This window comes from Phocoena phocoena, chromosome 2, assembly GCF_963924675.1.
Source record: "Phocoena phocoena chromosome 2, mPhoPho1.1, whole genome shotgun sequence".
In the NCBI taxonomy this organism is placed as follows: Eukaryota; Metazoa; Chordata; class Mammalia; order Artiodactyla; family Phocoenidae; genus Phocoena; species Phocoena phocoena.
This window is the reverse complement of record NC_089220.1, coordinates 132,919,466-132,933,208: the sequence shown is the minus strand read 5'-3', so window position 1 is coordinate 132,933,208 and position 13,743 is coordinate 132,919,466. Positions and strand designations below refer to the sequence as shown.

Genomic DNA, 13,743 nt, shown 5'->3' with positions numbered 1-13,743 from the left:
ACAGGGCCTTGAGGTATCCCCGTATTTGTCTTTCCTCAGGCTGGAGTGCATAGCACGTGATGCTGAGTTGGTAGATAAGTCTGTAGCAGATCTGAAGCGCCTAGGGGAATTGATTCACAACAGCTGTGTGTCAGCAATGCAAGAATACGAAGAGCAGCTGAAAGAAAATGCCAGCGAGGGTAAGTCAGCATGTCTCCCTCAGTGATTCTCAAAGACCTGGCACTTGTGGATTGGGATCTCTGCTGCTAAGGATCTTTTTTTTTTTTTTTTTTTTAAGATGAACACACTTATATCCTATGCATCCCTAATTTTTTGAGGTGTGTATTCTCACCTGCCTTTACATGAGGTCAGTTTTAAGATTCCAAGGATTTACTCACAAATGAAGTTGATTTGCAGAAGGTGCAAAGTAATGAACAAAATGAATGATTTCTTTTAATGTTACTGTAGAAAGTTTAGATTGGTTTGAATGATGTAGAGACCTGAGTGGGTAAAGCTGAGTGGACACATTTGCATTTTGGCTGTAAGTGAGGACATTACAGACCACAGACATCAGTAATTATCTTGGATATACATACATGTATTGTTTTGTTGTGATGAACTTAAAGGATTTAGAGAATTAGTTAGAATAAAAATAGTAGATGAATATTGTAAACCTTTTTGTTGCGATGAGACTCTTTGGCACTAGAATTTGCTGTAATTTGATTCGACATGTAGTGTGTTTTGTCTTATACACCAAGAGTGCTTTTGCCTGTCCTTTAAAAGCAGGAGGTGTCAGGAGAGAGCTGAGGTCCTTGTTGAAGGACACCCTTATAGTTGAACGTCAAACAAAAAGATGAGGGTGTGATCATTCCACAGTTCACTGGACTGTGGTTTGTCTGTGCCATTGCCCCCATTCTTTTGTCACCCTTCACTGACGTTACAGGAGGCTCTGTCATCTGTGGTTAAGTATTCAGGCCCTGGAGGCAGCCAGTTTACCTGGAATCTTGGTCCTGCCATTTCTTAGCTGCAAGACCTGAGACAAGTGATAGCCTCTTAACAGTCTCATGTGCAAAATAGAGTAGTAGTCTGTGCCTCAAAGGGTTTGGATGGTCGCTTGAATAATTCCATACATGTGAAGTGCTTGTCATCACATCTGGCTTGCAGTATTAGCTATTTCATTAAGTAAAGAAGTATTTGTGCTTTGAAATTTTCTTCTTAAGGCTGTTACTAAAAGTAATAGAATATAGTCAAAAACATTTTTAGATTTCTTTTTTTCCATGAAAAAAACTTAAATAACTTGAGTGGTTTGGACAGTGATCCAAATATGTGCTTTTATAGCGCCAAGAATACATCCAAAAGTAAATCTTAACTTTATAGTGTTTTTTTTTTTCTGTGTAACTATTTTGAATAAGTATTATATTCACATGGCTCAAAAATGAAAAACAGGTATCCCTATTTCTTGTCTCCTTCTAGAAATATAAAAATACATATGTTCAAAAAATGAATAGATACTGTTTTAACACAATTGGTGCTGTAGCATGCACACTGTTCTGTACCTTGCTTTGTCCATCTCACAGCATATTTGGAGATATTTCCTTGTAACAGTCCCTTCCTTTCCACATGTTTCTTTTCTCTGTATGTTCACATTCTGCATCTGGTTGATTGCTTCCTTCTGGCATTGCTTAACTTGTTTCCATATACCTGTATTTTCTATAAATTGGCATTTAGCATATTCCTGAGTCCAGGTTAACATTTCCAATTCTAATGTAAGATTATTGATATCTCTTTGCTTAAGTTGAAAATTTTGTTCCTAAAAATGTTAACATAATCATGTATTTGTCTTATACATTATACACGTTTCCAAATATTAATACCAATTTTACTGTTTTTATTTGTTTGTTTTCTTCTTTCTTTCCTTTGGCTGTGCTATGAGGCTTGTGTGATCTTAGTTCCCTGCCCAGGGATTGAACCTGGGCCATGGCAGTGAAAGCGCCAAGTCCTAACCACTAGACTGCCAGGGAATCCCCCTAATTTTACTGTTAACTATAAGACTTCTTAATGCAGAATTCGATTTCTTTGTGTTTCTTTTTGTCCTTAAAATACACCTCATTAGCAGTACACAAAATACTATGTTTTAAAATTATTTGAAATTGTTCTTTTCTCTGTGTGGTTATGCCACCAACTTAATATATAGTTTAGTATCTTTTGTTTTCTTTTCCTTTCAGTTTCTAGGGACTACTTTTCTCCTTTTGATGAAACTTTGTTTCTTTAATTATGTAAAACATTTGCATGGCCCAAAGTCAGAACAAAACCAGGAACACAATGAGAGAATCTTGCCTTCATTCCTGTCCCCCCAGTACTGTTCTCTTCCTCCCCTGTAGGTAATCATTTCTATTAGTTTTGGGCTTATCTTTCCATTGTTTCTTTTTAAAATTTTAAGTCTGTGTGTGTGTGTATTTCCTCTATTATACAGGAGATATCATACATTATATTCTGTTCTGCATCTACTTATTTTACATATGGCGTTCACTCCATCTTACTGTGTAGAGTTCATACTTTCTTCCTTTTACAATTGCACAGTATTCCACTGTGTAGATAGATGTTAATTCAAACTTTATTGTCCCCTAGTAATAAATATTTGGGTTGTTTTCAGTCTTCTGCCACTATAAATAAAGCCACAATGAATAAATAGTTTAATGAATATGCTGTTTCATATCTCTGCCAGCATATCTTTGGGATAAATTTCTGGAAGTGGGATTGTTGAGTCCTGGGAAAAATGCATATGTAATTTGGTTAGATACTGCCAAATTCTTCATAAATCTGATACCATTTACATTGCCACCTACAGTGTATATTCATACACAACAGAATGTATTGTCAAATGTTTGGATTTTTGCCAAACTGACAGTTGGGAAATGGCATCTCACTTTTCTTTTAATGAGCAATGCTGTGCATCTTTTCTGAGGGCCACTTGTGAACTGTCTGTACATATATTATGCCCATTTTCTATTGAGCTGTTGGTCTTAATTTTTGGGATCTCTTTTTCTTGTCTTTTTTTAAGAAGATTTAATACAAGGAATTTTAAAAAAATTTTATTTATTTTATTTTTGGCTGTGTTGGGTCTTCGTTGCTGCGCGTGGGCTTTCCCTAGTTGCGGCGAGCGGGAGCTACTCTCTTTTGCAGTGCGTGGGCTTCTCACTGCAGTGGCTTCTCTTGTTGCAGAGCACGGGCTCTAGGCGTGCGGGCTTCAGTAGTTGTGGCACACGGGCTCAGTAGTTGTGGCTCATGGGCTTAGTTGTTCCGCGGCATGTGAGATCTTCCTGGACCAGGGATCGAACCTGTGTCCCCTGCATTGGCAGGTGGATTCCTAACCGCTGCACCACCAGGGAAGTCACAGGATCTCTTTTTCTGATAAAAGTTGCCAGTGTTCTCCTCCAGTTTGTGATTTGTCCTCTCACTTTGCTATGGTATTTTGTACAGAAAACTTAAAAAAATTTTATATAGTCAGATTTATCAATCTTTTACCCTATTGTTGTTTTGGATTTTGATTAGTTAAAAACATTTTCTCTACAAAACAGAAACAGACTCACAGACATAGAAAGCAAATTTATGGTTACCAGAGGGGAAAGGGGTAAATTGGGAGTATGAGATTAGCGGATGCACACCACCATATATAAAAGAGGTAAACCACAGGGATTTAACAGAGCACAAGGAACCTGTTACATTCAATATATTGTAACAAACTAAAAAAAATTTTTTTTTCTACTCTGAGGATATAAAGGAAGTCATTAAGATCACCCCCCACCACCACCAATACCTATGTGATTTCATTTACTTTTATATCTCTGATTCACTTGGAGTTTTTCCTGGTATTGCATCCAGGTTTTTTGGATTTTGGATTTTTCCTCTATGGCTACTATATGTCTCAACACCATTCATTAAAGATGGTTGATCTTTTCTCCACTACCTGATTTTTTTTGTTTGTTTGAAGAGCTACATAATCTGTTATGGATTTACAATATTAGTATCCTGTTAATGGACGTTTAGCTTTCCAATCTTTTGCTTTACGGTGTTGTGGTAAATAATCTTGTGTGTATGCCATTTGCGCCATATCCTCCCACCAGCATTGACTAGAATGGCAGTGTCTGTTTCCTCTTAGTCTCACCGACATATTTTCAAATCTTTGCATTTTCCCAACCTGAGGTTAAAAAAGCTATGTCTATATATTTAATTTGCATTTCTCTTACCATGAATGAGGTTGAGTATTTTTCACATGGAACCATTTGTATTTCCTTTTCTGTGAATGTCTCTTTATCCTTTGCCCATTTTTCTGTTGCAGTCTTTTTATTTTACAGATGAGGAAACATAGACCCAGAGAGGTTAATAACTAGAAGCGAGAGGGGAAAGGGGACAGGGGGTAGTTTGTGCAGATCTGGGAATAAATCCCAGATTTCTGATCTTCGGAGGAGGTGCCTTTCTCGTTTTGCCACATTCTGTTCCAGAACTCATCAGTATTGTTGGGAATAGCATTTGCAAGTGAAATTCTTGTGGATTATATGAGAATCCCTAAATAATTGTTTATAATTGTAGTGCCATTTCATCGACTTGAATGTTAAAAAAAGAAATCTTTTCTCAGGCTCTGAGCCATCTTTTCCCTCACAGACAAGTGTCATTATCATGCATTTCGATTTGGACTCTGGTTAGAATTGACTGCTTTGTTTTTACTTCTAGGATTACTTTAATTGGAAACTCGGGCTAGGGTAACCTTTCCATGACTTATTTTGTTCATCATTTCAAATGTGTTAGGTATTAACTTGATCTCATACTTTTTTAGTAGAGAAGATCATCTTTTAAAGCACTTAAAAATCTGTTGATGGGTTAGAAAAGAAAAAAACTTCAGCATTAATATTACTCCTTTAAAATCTTCTTTCATAAATTTTATTAATTTTAGAGCCAAAGTATAAAACAGGAATAGGAAGATTAAAATACAATTATAAACACTACTGGATTAAAAAATTCTAAATCTTAAAAATCTGAATTGTTTAGAGATTATTTTACAAACATTAATTGAGAAAATTTTTTGCCTTACTTGATTATATCTTTGAATTAACGATAAACCAGAGATATACGCTGAGGGAATAAGAGTTCAGGATTTGTTGACCTATGTTTTTTGTGAAACTTCAGCGAATTCTCACTTAACGAATATGAAATTGGTGTTCTTTAGGGAAAGGACCAGGGAAAAAGAGAGGCCCAACTATCAAGATATCTGGGGTTCAGGTTAATGTGAAATCTATTATCCAACATGAAGAAGAGTTTGAGATGCTGCATAAATCTATCCCTGTAGACCCTGAAGAAAAAAAAAAGTGAGTATAATACATGCCCATGCATGGGTGGTTGTGCCATTAGAAAACAGATTTGAAGTTACAGTTATGTGTAGTTAGTTATGTAGTATTTTCATTATTTTTTCTCTAACATACCAGAGTGCTTTGCTCATTGGTGTTTATTCCCAAATCAGAAAGACCCCTCCTCTAATGTCCTCCTGCTTTGGAAATCTTTTCAGATACTGCTTAACCTGTCGTGTCAAAGCTGCACATTTTGATGTCGAGTGGGGAGTAGAGGATGATTCTCGCCTATTGCTGGGAATTTATGAACACGGCTATGGAAACTGGGAGCTAATTAAAACGGATCCAGAGCTTAAGTTAACTGACAAAGTAAGTATTTCTGTGATGCTGGAGATGTCTAGATTTGTTGTATAATATTTTTATATTGATTACTTACTTTTAACTATTTTCTGGGGGGTGGGGATCAAATTGGAAATTAGAACAATAGTAAATTCCTGGGATTTCTCTATCCTTGGAAACATTACCATTTTTAGTGGACTGTGGCACTATTTTCAGAGATGACAATTATAGCCAGGTGAAATTTTTGGGAAATTATAGGAGAAGCCTTCAAATTCTGATTTTTATTGTAGGTCAAATCTCATTGCAACAAATACCAGGGTAAGATTATTAATAATAAGAGCATTCCTTGGCCTTAGTTGTTGGCACTTTCTTTAACGATATTTGAAACAGCCATATTTCAGTTCTACGCATGAAGAAAGAATGAGCCATACCTTGGTATTTTTTGTAATGGCATTAAACTGTGGCTGTACTTCTCCCACAAAATCGAGCCTCCCACCCTATCCGTTGCACATCAGGCTACCAAGTGTAGTAAGGCCGTGCTCAGAGCTGTAAGCAGGGAAAGCTGGCTCAAATTTTAGTAGGATGCGCTCCATGTTGTGCTCCTGGCAGGGCTTTTCCTGGCACGTCAAACAATGCTCATCCCAGGTGCGATGTTCTCAGAGGGTGACAGCACCCTGCCATAAGCACTGAGACCAAATCCAGTCTGGCCTGAGAGGTCCAGCTGTGTCCTGGCATAGCTCAGTGCTTTCCAGCAATGCTCTAAGAAGCATTTTCAATCTAAAACGAAGCTTTAACCTAGCTCCAGGGATTCCCTGCTCCTGGAAGGAGGAAATCCACGACGGCTGGGATGCTCTAGCAGATGAAGCCAACAAGCCCCTCCTACCTGAGTTGTTCTACCCTGTTAACAGCACAGGTAGGAGCCAGTGGGAGAGCTGGATTTCTCCATCCCATTTTGTAAAACGAGAACGGCTCATAAGGGATTTTCAGTGACTGGGAGCCATGGACATGAGATAGGATCTGAGGCTTTATCTGTATTTTGGGTGGTGGGGAGGGAAAGGACTGCTCAGTTGTTTGTCATCTCTGTTTATCCTGATCCACTAACCGGGCCGTGGGCCGTGGCGGGTACTTCTCTTCCTTTCCTGTTGAAGATCCTGCCAGTGGAGACAGATAAGAAGCCCCAGGGAAAGCAGCTGCAGACCCGAGCGGACTACTTGCTGAAGCTGCTCAGGAAGAGTCTGGAGAAGGAGGGGGCCGTGACGGGCGGGGAAGAGGTGAGTGCAGCCGCCAGCCGGGCACCGTCCAGGGGTCTGAGGCTCTAGCCCTGCAGGGTTAGGTAGGGGAAGAGATGCCCTCTCCAGGCATCTCCACAGAATGCTAACCCACTCCTTGTCAGGTGTTGGTATTGAGGTTCCAGTAATGATGGTTTGGTTGGGTAAGGATAGTAGTGTTCATTCAGTAATTGACCTAAACATCTTGGCATTCTCCTCAAATATTGCCTCAAAATAGTCCTCATTTCTCCCAGTGCCACTGGTCTAGACATACTGTTGCTGTATCTTTATGCTCCTTCCTCAATTTTGGAATATAGTTCTCAGTACTGCGTGAATATCACTGGGTTTGCCTGTTGTTACAGCTAATACTCGGCTACTTGTAATCATGGGTCCCAGGGATAAAATGGGTAATTAGGATACACAGTTAATTCAGAAACTGGACTTCAGTTACAGTTGCCTTACTTGCTCAGTGAAAAATTTCAACCGAGTTACTAATGGACTCATCTGAGCTTTAGCTTTTATTTCCCCAACTTTTCATTTCAATTCAGGCTTAAAAAAGATGAGAATCACAGTTAGGAGATACTGTAAGTTACAGCCAGTAGTAGCAACCTTTGTGTGTGCATGTTCCTTAAGTGCTCTTAGAGCTATGCCATTTGTATTAATTTCCCTATATTATAAAGAAAGCAAATTTTAGAAAAAAATCCAATCCCATACCTTGTCCTTTTTTGCGTAGTAGTGTCGTAATTAATGTCATTCTTCACATAGTATGTTGAGGATATTCTGTAAGTTAGGCTCTGGGGAGATAGATTGCATCATGTTTTTTTTTGTTTTTTGCGGTACGCGGGCCTCTCACTGCTGTGGCCTCTCCCGTCGCGGAGCACAGGCTCCGGACGCACAGGCCCAGCGGCCACGGCTCACGGGCCCAGCCGCTCCACGGCACGTGGGATCCTCCCGGACCGGGGCACGAACCCGTGCCCCCTGCATCGGCAGGGGGGACTCCCAACCGCTGCGCCACCAGGGAAGCCCCTGCATCATGTTTTTACTTGCTTAAATTACTGTATCTGTTTGAGTAGAAGAACACCTTTTCATTATTTTTAGATATAACATGCTTCTAGTTTTTTTAATGTTACTCTTATTTTATATATTATCTTTATTTATATCTTTGTAGATAAGGGTTTTTTTTCTTCTTTTGAATTTTATCTTTAGATTGAATTCCAGAAAATGGAATCAGTAGGTTCAAGGATATGGATGTTTTTGTGTGGCGTAGGAGATTTATAAGGCCTATAGTTTCTTTTTTTCTACTTCAGGTAAAATTGGTTGCACTCCTTTGAATTTTCTCTGAGTTTCCTTGTTTGAATTATATGGCTGCTGCTGTTCCAAAGAATCATGATGTTATTTGGTCATGCTTTTGAGGGACTTGATTTATCATCATTTTCTTACCCTTTCCAGGCCAAATTAAAGAAGCGGAAGCCTCGAGTAAAGAAGGAAAACAAAGCACCGAGGCTGAAAGATGAGCATGGAATTGAGTTTTCATCTCCTAGACACTCAGATAATCCATCAGAAGAGGGAGAAGTAAAGGTATGAGGCTGGATTTCAGTTGAGATTATTTTTAAGTTACATTTATTGTGCCAACTGGTATAAAATTATCTGAAATGTGTTTGGTTTACATTCCAGAGTAAATAAAATAAAAATAGAAACTATGTTATGTCTTTGCTTAACCTGTGAGAGAGGAATATAGTTGTTCATTTAAAATCAGCAATTGAAAATTCATAATAGAAGTAAATTCGTAATGGAAGGAAATGAAGGGAACCATGCAAATTTCAGTGATAAATGGCAATTGACACTCAGCCTCATTGCTGGGAGCGATAGGGAGTGGTGGAGACTGTGGTTAACCAGGGAGCTCATGCCTAATATATAGGGGCAGCTGTTATGCAGTTCATTCTTGGGCCAAACAAAACTCATCTGTGGATCAGGTTTGGCCCAAGGCCTGTCAACTTGTAACCTCTGGTCTAAGCAAAAGGAAAAGTAACTTGCTAGCATTCAGTCTGTTGTTTCCGTGACTGAAAACTTTATGGGATTTTATTTTGTTACTCTTCAATTGTAATTGCCCTTTGAGGTTATTTCCAGGAAGATCAGCAGTGGGTATGTGAACTAGCATGGATTTGAGTCAAGCATGCATGAATTCAAATACTAGCAACCTTACCAATTACTACCTGGCAGGTATATAATCTCTTTGTTCCTCAGTTTTTTCCATCTGTGAAATGGGAATGATAATGCCTGTGTTGAAGGGTTGCTATGAGAAATAAAGAGAAGATGTAAGTGAAGAGCATCTGCCTCTACAGGCTTCACTTCAAGCAGATAGCTTTAAGGCTGTATGCTTGAGAACATGCTTCTGTGGACACAGTGATGAACCATTGGAGGCAGTGCTTTTTTTTCTAGAAAGTAAACGAGGAAATGTAAAGTTTGTGGCAAAAGCTCATAACCTTGTTTGTTTTCTAGGATGATGGCTTAGAAAAAAGTCCAATGAAAAAGAAACAGAAGAAGAAAGAGAACAAGGAGAACAAGGAGAAACAAATGAGTTCTAGGAAAGACAAGGAAGGGGACAAGGAAAGGAAGAAATCAAAAGATAAGAAAGAGAAGGTATCGATGTCATTCTGCTTACTGAGATGCCTGCAGCCTTTGTAATTCCCTTCTAGGATTTAGTAGTAGAAGGGGGTTTGAGGGCCCTGAAATAATTGTCATTTTATGAGTATATCCCAGAAGGAAGGATGGGGCTGTCAGGGGGATGCCTGCACCTCTTCCTGCAGAGAGAGGGGAGTGTGTGAGTTGTGGTGTTCTTTAATATAGAAGCCTTTATTTGCTCTTTTATTACACACTTCAGAGGGGGTGTTGGAATGAGACAGGACAGGTAACTACTTGATACATGTTCTCAGACTCATGGTAGAAAAGCACAGTCCAGAGATGAATCTGAATATGTGAAATACTATCAAATACTGTCAAGAGTTAAGCTTTTGGAGTAGAAGTGGGTGAAAGCCCTACTGTTATTATATAATCTTCATGTTGGGGTTTTATGAAGTTCATTCCAAACCACAGAATTCTGGTACAGTGTTGCATCTTGCTGACTTCTGATGAAACTATTTTGCAATTAATCTTTAATCATTGTTAAAACATACAAACAAATAACTGCCTTAATTCCACCATCCAGTCATAGCTCTAACAGATTTCTTGATGAGCACCTTTGGAACTTTTTTATTATGCATATAAGAACAAATATAGGGGCTTCCCTGGTGGCGCAGTGGTTGAGAGTCCGCCTGCCGATGCAAGGGACACGGGTTCATGCCCCGGTCCGGGAAGATCCCACATGCCGCAGAGCAGCTAGGCCCGTGAGCCATGGCCGCTGAGCCTGTGCATCCGGAGCCTGTGCTCCGCAACAGGAGAGGCCACAGCAGTGAGACGCCTCCGTACCACAAAAAAAAAAAAAAAAAAAAAAGAACAAATATAAAATAAAAATCAGACCAGACTGTTTGGATAACCTTTTCTCCCCACTTAGCAATATATCACAAACAGCTTTCCAAGTGAATAAATAAAAGTTAAAATCATTTTTAATAGATAAGGAAGATTTTGTTTGATTATAACATTTTGGAAACAATTTTAAGTTTCCCATATTGAAATTGCTTTCAAATTTCTAATGTTGTAAACTGTATTGTAACGGATACCTTTCTTTGCATCTGTGCTTCTGCAGAAAGGTATTCTTCTTTTAAGGTGAAATATTTAAAAAATAAAAGCACAAAGAATGATTTAGCCAGCATCCATGTGTCCACTACCCAGATATTGCAGCTGTTGTTAACATTTTTCATGTTTACTTCAAGTGGGTTTTTTTTTGGGCTACTCTATTTGGCATCCATGCACTCATTACTGGGACTCCCCTCTGTTTCTTCTCCCAATTTCATTGCTCTCCTCCCTCTTCTCTCCTCCGTAACACTGCCCTGAAGTTCGTGTGAAACCTTCCTGCCCATGTTTTTATACTTTTACTACATATTACATAATCGTAATCAAAGCGTAGTATTGTTTCATGTTTTTAAATGTTCATACATAAAGTTATTTTTTATATGTATCTCTGTCTCCATCCTTCTGCACCCTTTCATGGATAAATGAACTTTACCCATGTGGATTTATGTAAATTTCAGTCACTTGAAATATTTTAGTTAATACAGTTTCCAAGATCAAAGTGTACTTTCATTTTGAAGTTGCTACAAGCTACTCTGTGAGGGCTCTGCCAATTCACAATCTTAACCTCTTGATGACATTTTTATGCATTTTATGGATTAGGGAATAGAAGCCAGAATAGCATTGGTGAAGCTAAAATTATAATTGGCTCTGTTTAGAGACAGAGGTGGGAATGACATATGATTAAACTGTTAATCAAATAGGTTTGGCTTCATGATGTCTCAAAACTGAGGCCATCCTGTGTACCCACTTGTAGTGATGTGACATAGCTGAGAAGTCCAAATTGCAAGCCAGGAGTACACAAATGACAATGATTCCTTGTAACTCTTTTTTAAAAGCCTAAAGGTGGTGATGCCAAATCTTCAAGTAAATCAAAGCGATCTCAGGGTCCTGTCCATATTACAGCAGGAAGCGAACCTGTCCCCATTGGAGAGGATGAGGATGATGATCTGGACCAGGAGACATTCAGCATAGTAAGTCCTGAAGTTGAGGAATTCTGGGGTCTGCAGCCACAGTGCTTGCTGCGGCTTTGCCTTTCATAGTTCCCGCCACACAGCCTCAGTCGGTCTAAGCAGCATGACCTGAGATGAGGCTGGGGTCCTGGCTGCGTGAGCTGGAGCGGTGGCGAGCAGGCCCTGTCTTATGTGTTCCCGTGTTGTGGGGCTAGGAGCCAAGACGTGGCCTAGGATGTGGTCCATCTCCTCATAGGAGACAGGGCAGGTGAGGGGAGGAGTCATGGACCAAGCCTTGTATGGGGTGGAAACAGGCCAGTGCCGTCCTCAGGGACTTAGGCCCTTACCGGAGCTGCACGTGTATATTTCATTGTGTTGCACTCGCTTCCCTTCCCCTCCTCTCTTGAGGTCTTTTCCTTTCCCCCAACTTCCACACATCACTGTTCACTTGAATAGTTAATTTAGTTTCAGAGAGAAAGTGATCTTCCAAATCTCAAAATATTCCTGCTCTGGGGAAGCAAAGCATAGAATTTTGACCTCATCCTGTAAGGCAGTCTTCTCTCTTTTTACCCTTTTTTTCCCGTGTTCCCAGAAACCTGTATGCATATGTGTATATTTTTTTCTCTTCGCACTTATCTCGTTTTTCTTAAATCTCTTTACTCTTCTTCCTGTGAGCTCTCTGAGGGCAAGTACTGTGGCTTATATAAAGTACGTGTAGATGCTAGAAGTAGCTCAATAAATGAGTAAATGAATAAATTCATTACACAGCCAGCTCTCTGATCTGTTTCCTGCTTCTTCCTTAGCCCAGTGTTTAAAAGAGAAAATCATAACTAACGCTTCTGTGGTACCATACTATTTAAAAAATTGCTCTTATACAACATTGTAAATCAACTATACTTGAATTAAAAAAAAAAAGAAAAGAAATTGCATTTACATACTGGCTTATTTACTCTTGTTTTTATATTGTGATATCTTCTAAAAATACAGAAAAATTTCAAGAGTGTAATAGGCATTGATAGAGGTACCATCAAGTTTTGTCAGGTCTGAATTTTTTAAGGCTCAGGCTATAAAGTTGAAGCTTCTGATCGTGGTTTGTTACCTCCCTAGAAGTGACCACAATTCTAATTTCATTGTAGATCAAATCGTAATTCTCATGCGTGGTTCTAGAGTTTTACTACTTAATGTCTCTAAAGACAGTAAGTAATAGCTCATATAAACAGCCAGGCGTTATTAGTGTGCTTTTTGTGTTTTTTCTTCACAACAACCTATGAGGTAGGTAATTATCTCTATTTTACCCCTTAAAAAATAAGGTGAGGAGAGTTAAGTAACTTGTCCAAGATGTAGAGCAAAAATTTGAGCCTATCAGTAAATGCCACACTGTGTGTATCCTGTAACTTGAGTTTCCTCCCTCAGCATGTACACTTTTGAGATTTATCCATGTTGATAATTATGTCTCTGATTTCAGTGTTTCATATTATTCTGTTTTATGACTTCCACGATTCATTCTTTCTCCTATTGATGGACATTGGGGTTTTCCAAATGTTTACTACTACAAATTGGCTGCAGTGAAATTATAAATATTTTCTTACACACGTGTGTAAGAGCTTCGCTCGTGTGTAGCTTGAGCAGAAAAGCTGGGTGTTTCTTTGGGTCTGCACATCTACTGCTTTTAGATGTTGTGGAATTAGTCTTCAAAGTGATTGTAGAGATTTGCACTCTTTCCAGCAACGAATATGAGTTCCAACTGCTTCCCAGTCTCGGAAACACTTGGTAATTTCTAACTTCTTAATTTTTGCCAATCTAAGAGGTATGATCTATTGACCAGTGGTGCTGTTGAACATTTACTTTCACATTTATTGGGCATTCGTGTTTCTGGTGAATTGCCTTTTCACATCCTTTGCCTGTTCCAGGTAATTTTTCTCTTCTTACCTTTTCTATAGGAATCCTGTATCCATTCGCAATACTAATCTTTTATCTGTTACAGTCATGTATCTTCCAGTTTATTTTGTGTACTTTTAAAAAATTTAAGTACAATACTGAAAAATAAATTGTAAGTATATAGCTATGGAAATTATCACAAAGTGATGGAAGTTTGTCAGATTTTCACTCTTCTGAAGTTACATGGACATGTGCCTT

At 38.9% G+C, this 13,743-nt stretch overlaps 1 protein-coding gene across 1 annotated transcript in view; it reads left to right on the top strand.

Moving 5' to 3' along the window:
• Positions 1-13,743, top strand: part of CHD2 (chromodomain helicase DNA binding protein 2) — a 123,496-nt gene that overhangs the window by 83,883 nt on the left and 25,870 nt on the right. Inside the window, exons 27-33 of the mRNA XM_065871891.1 lie at positions 40-179; positions 5,204-5,342; positions 5,540-5,690; positions 6,809-6,931; positions 8,378-8,506; positions 9,428-9,568; positions 11,494-11,628. Of these exons, the coding sequence (XP_065727963.1) occupies positions 40-179; positions 5,204-5,342; positions 5,540-5,690; positions 6,809-6,931; positions 8,378-8,506; positions 9,428-9,568; positions 11,494-11,628 (958 nt within the window). The remainder of the gene's footprint in view (positions 1-39; positions 180-5,203; positions 5,343-5,539; positions 5,691-6,808; positions 6,932-8,377; positions 8,507-9,427; positions 9,569-11,493; positions 11,629-13,743) is intronic.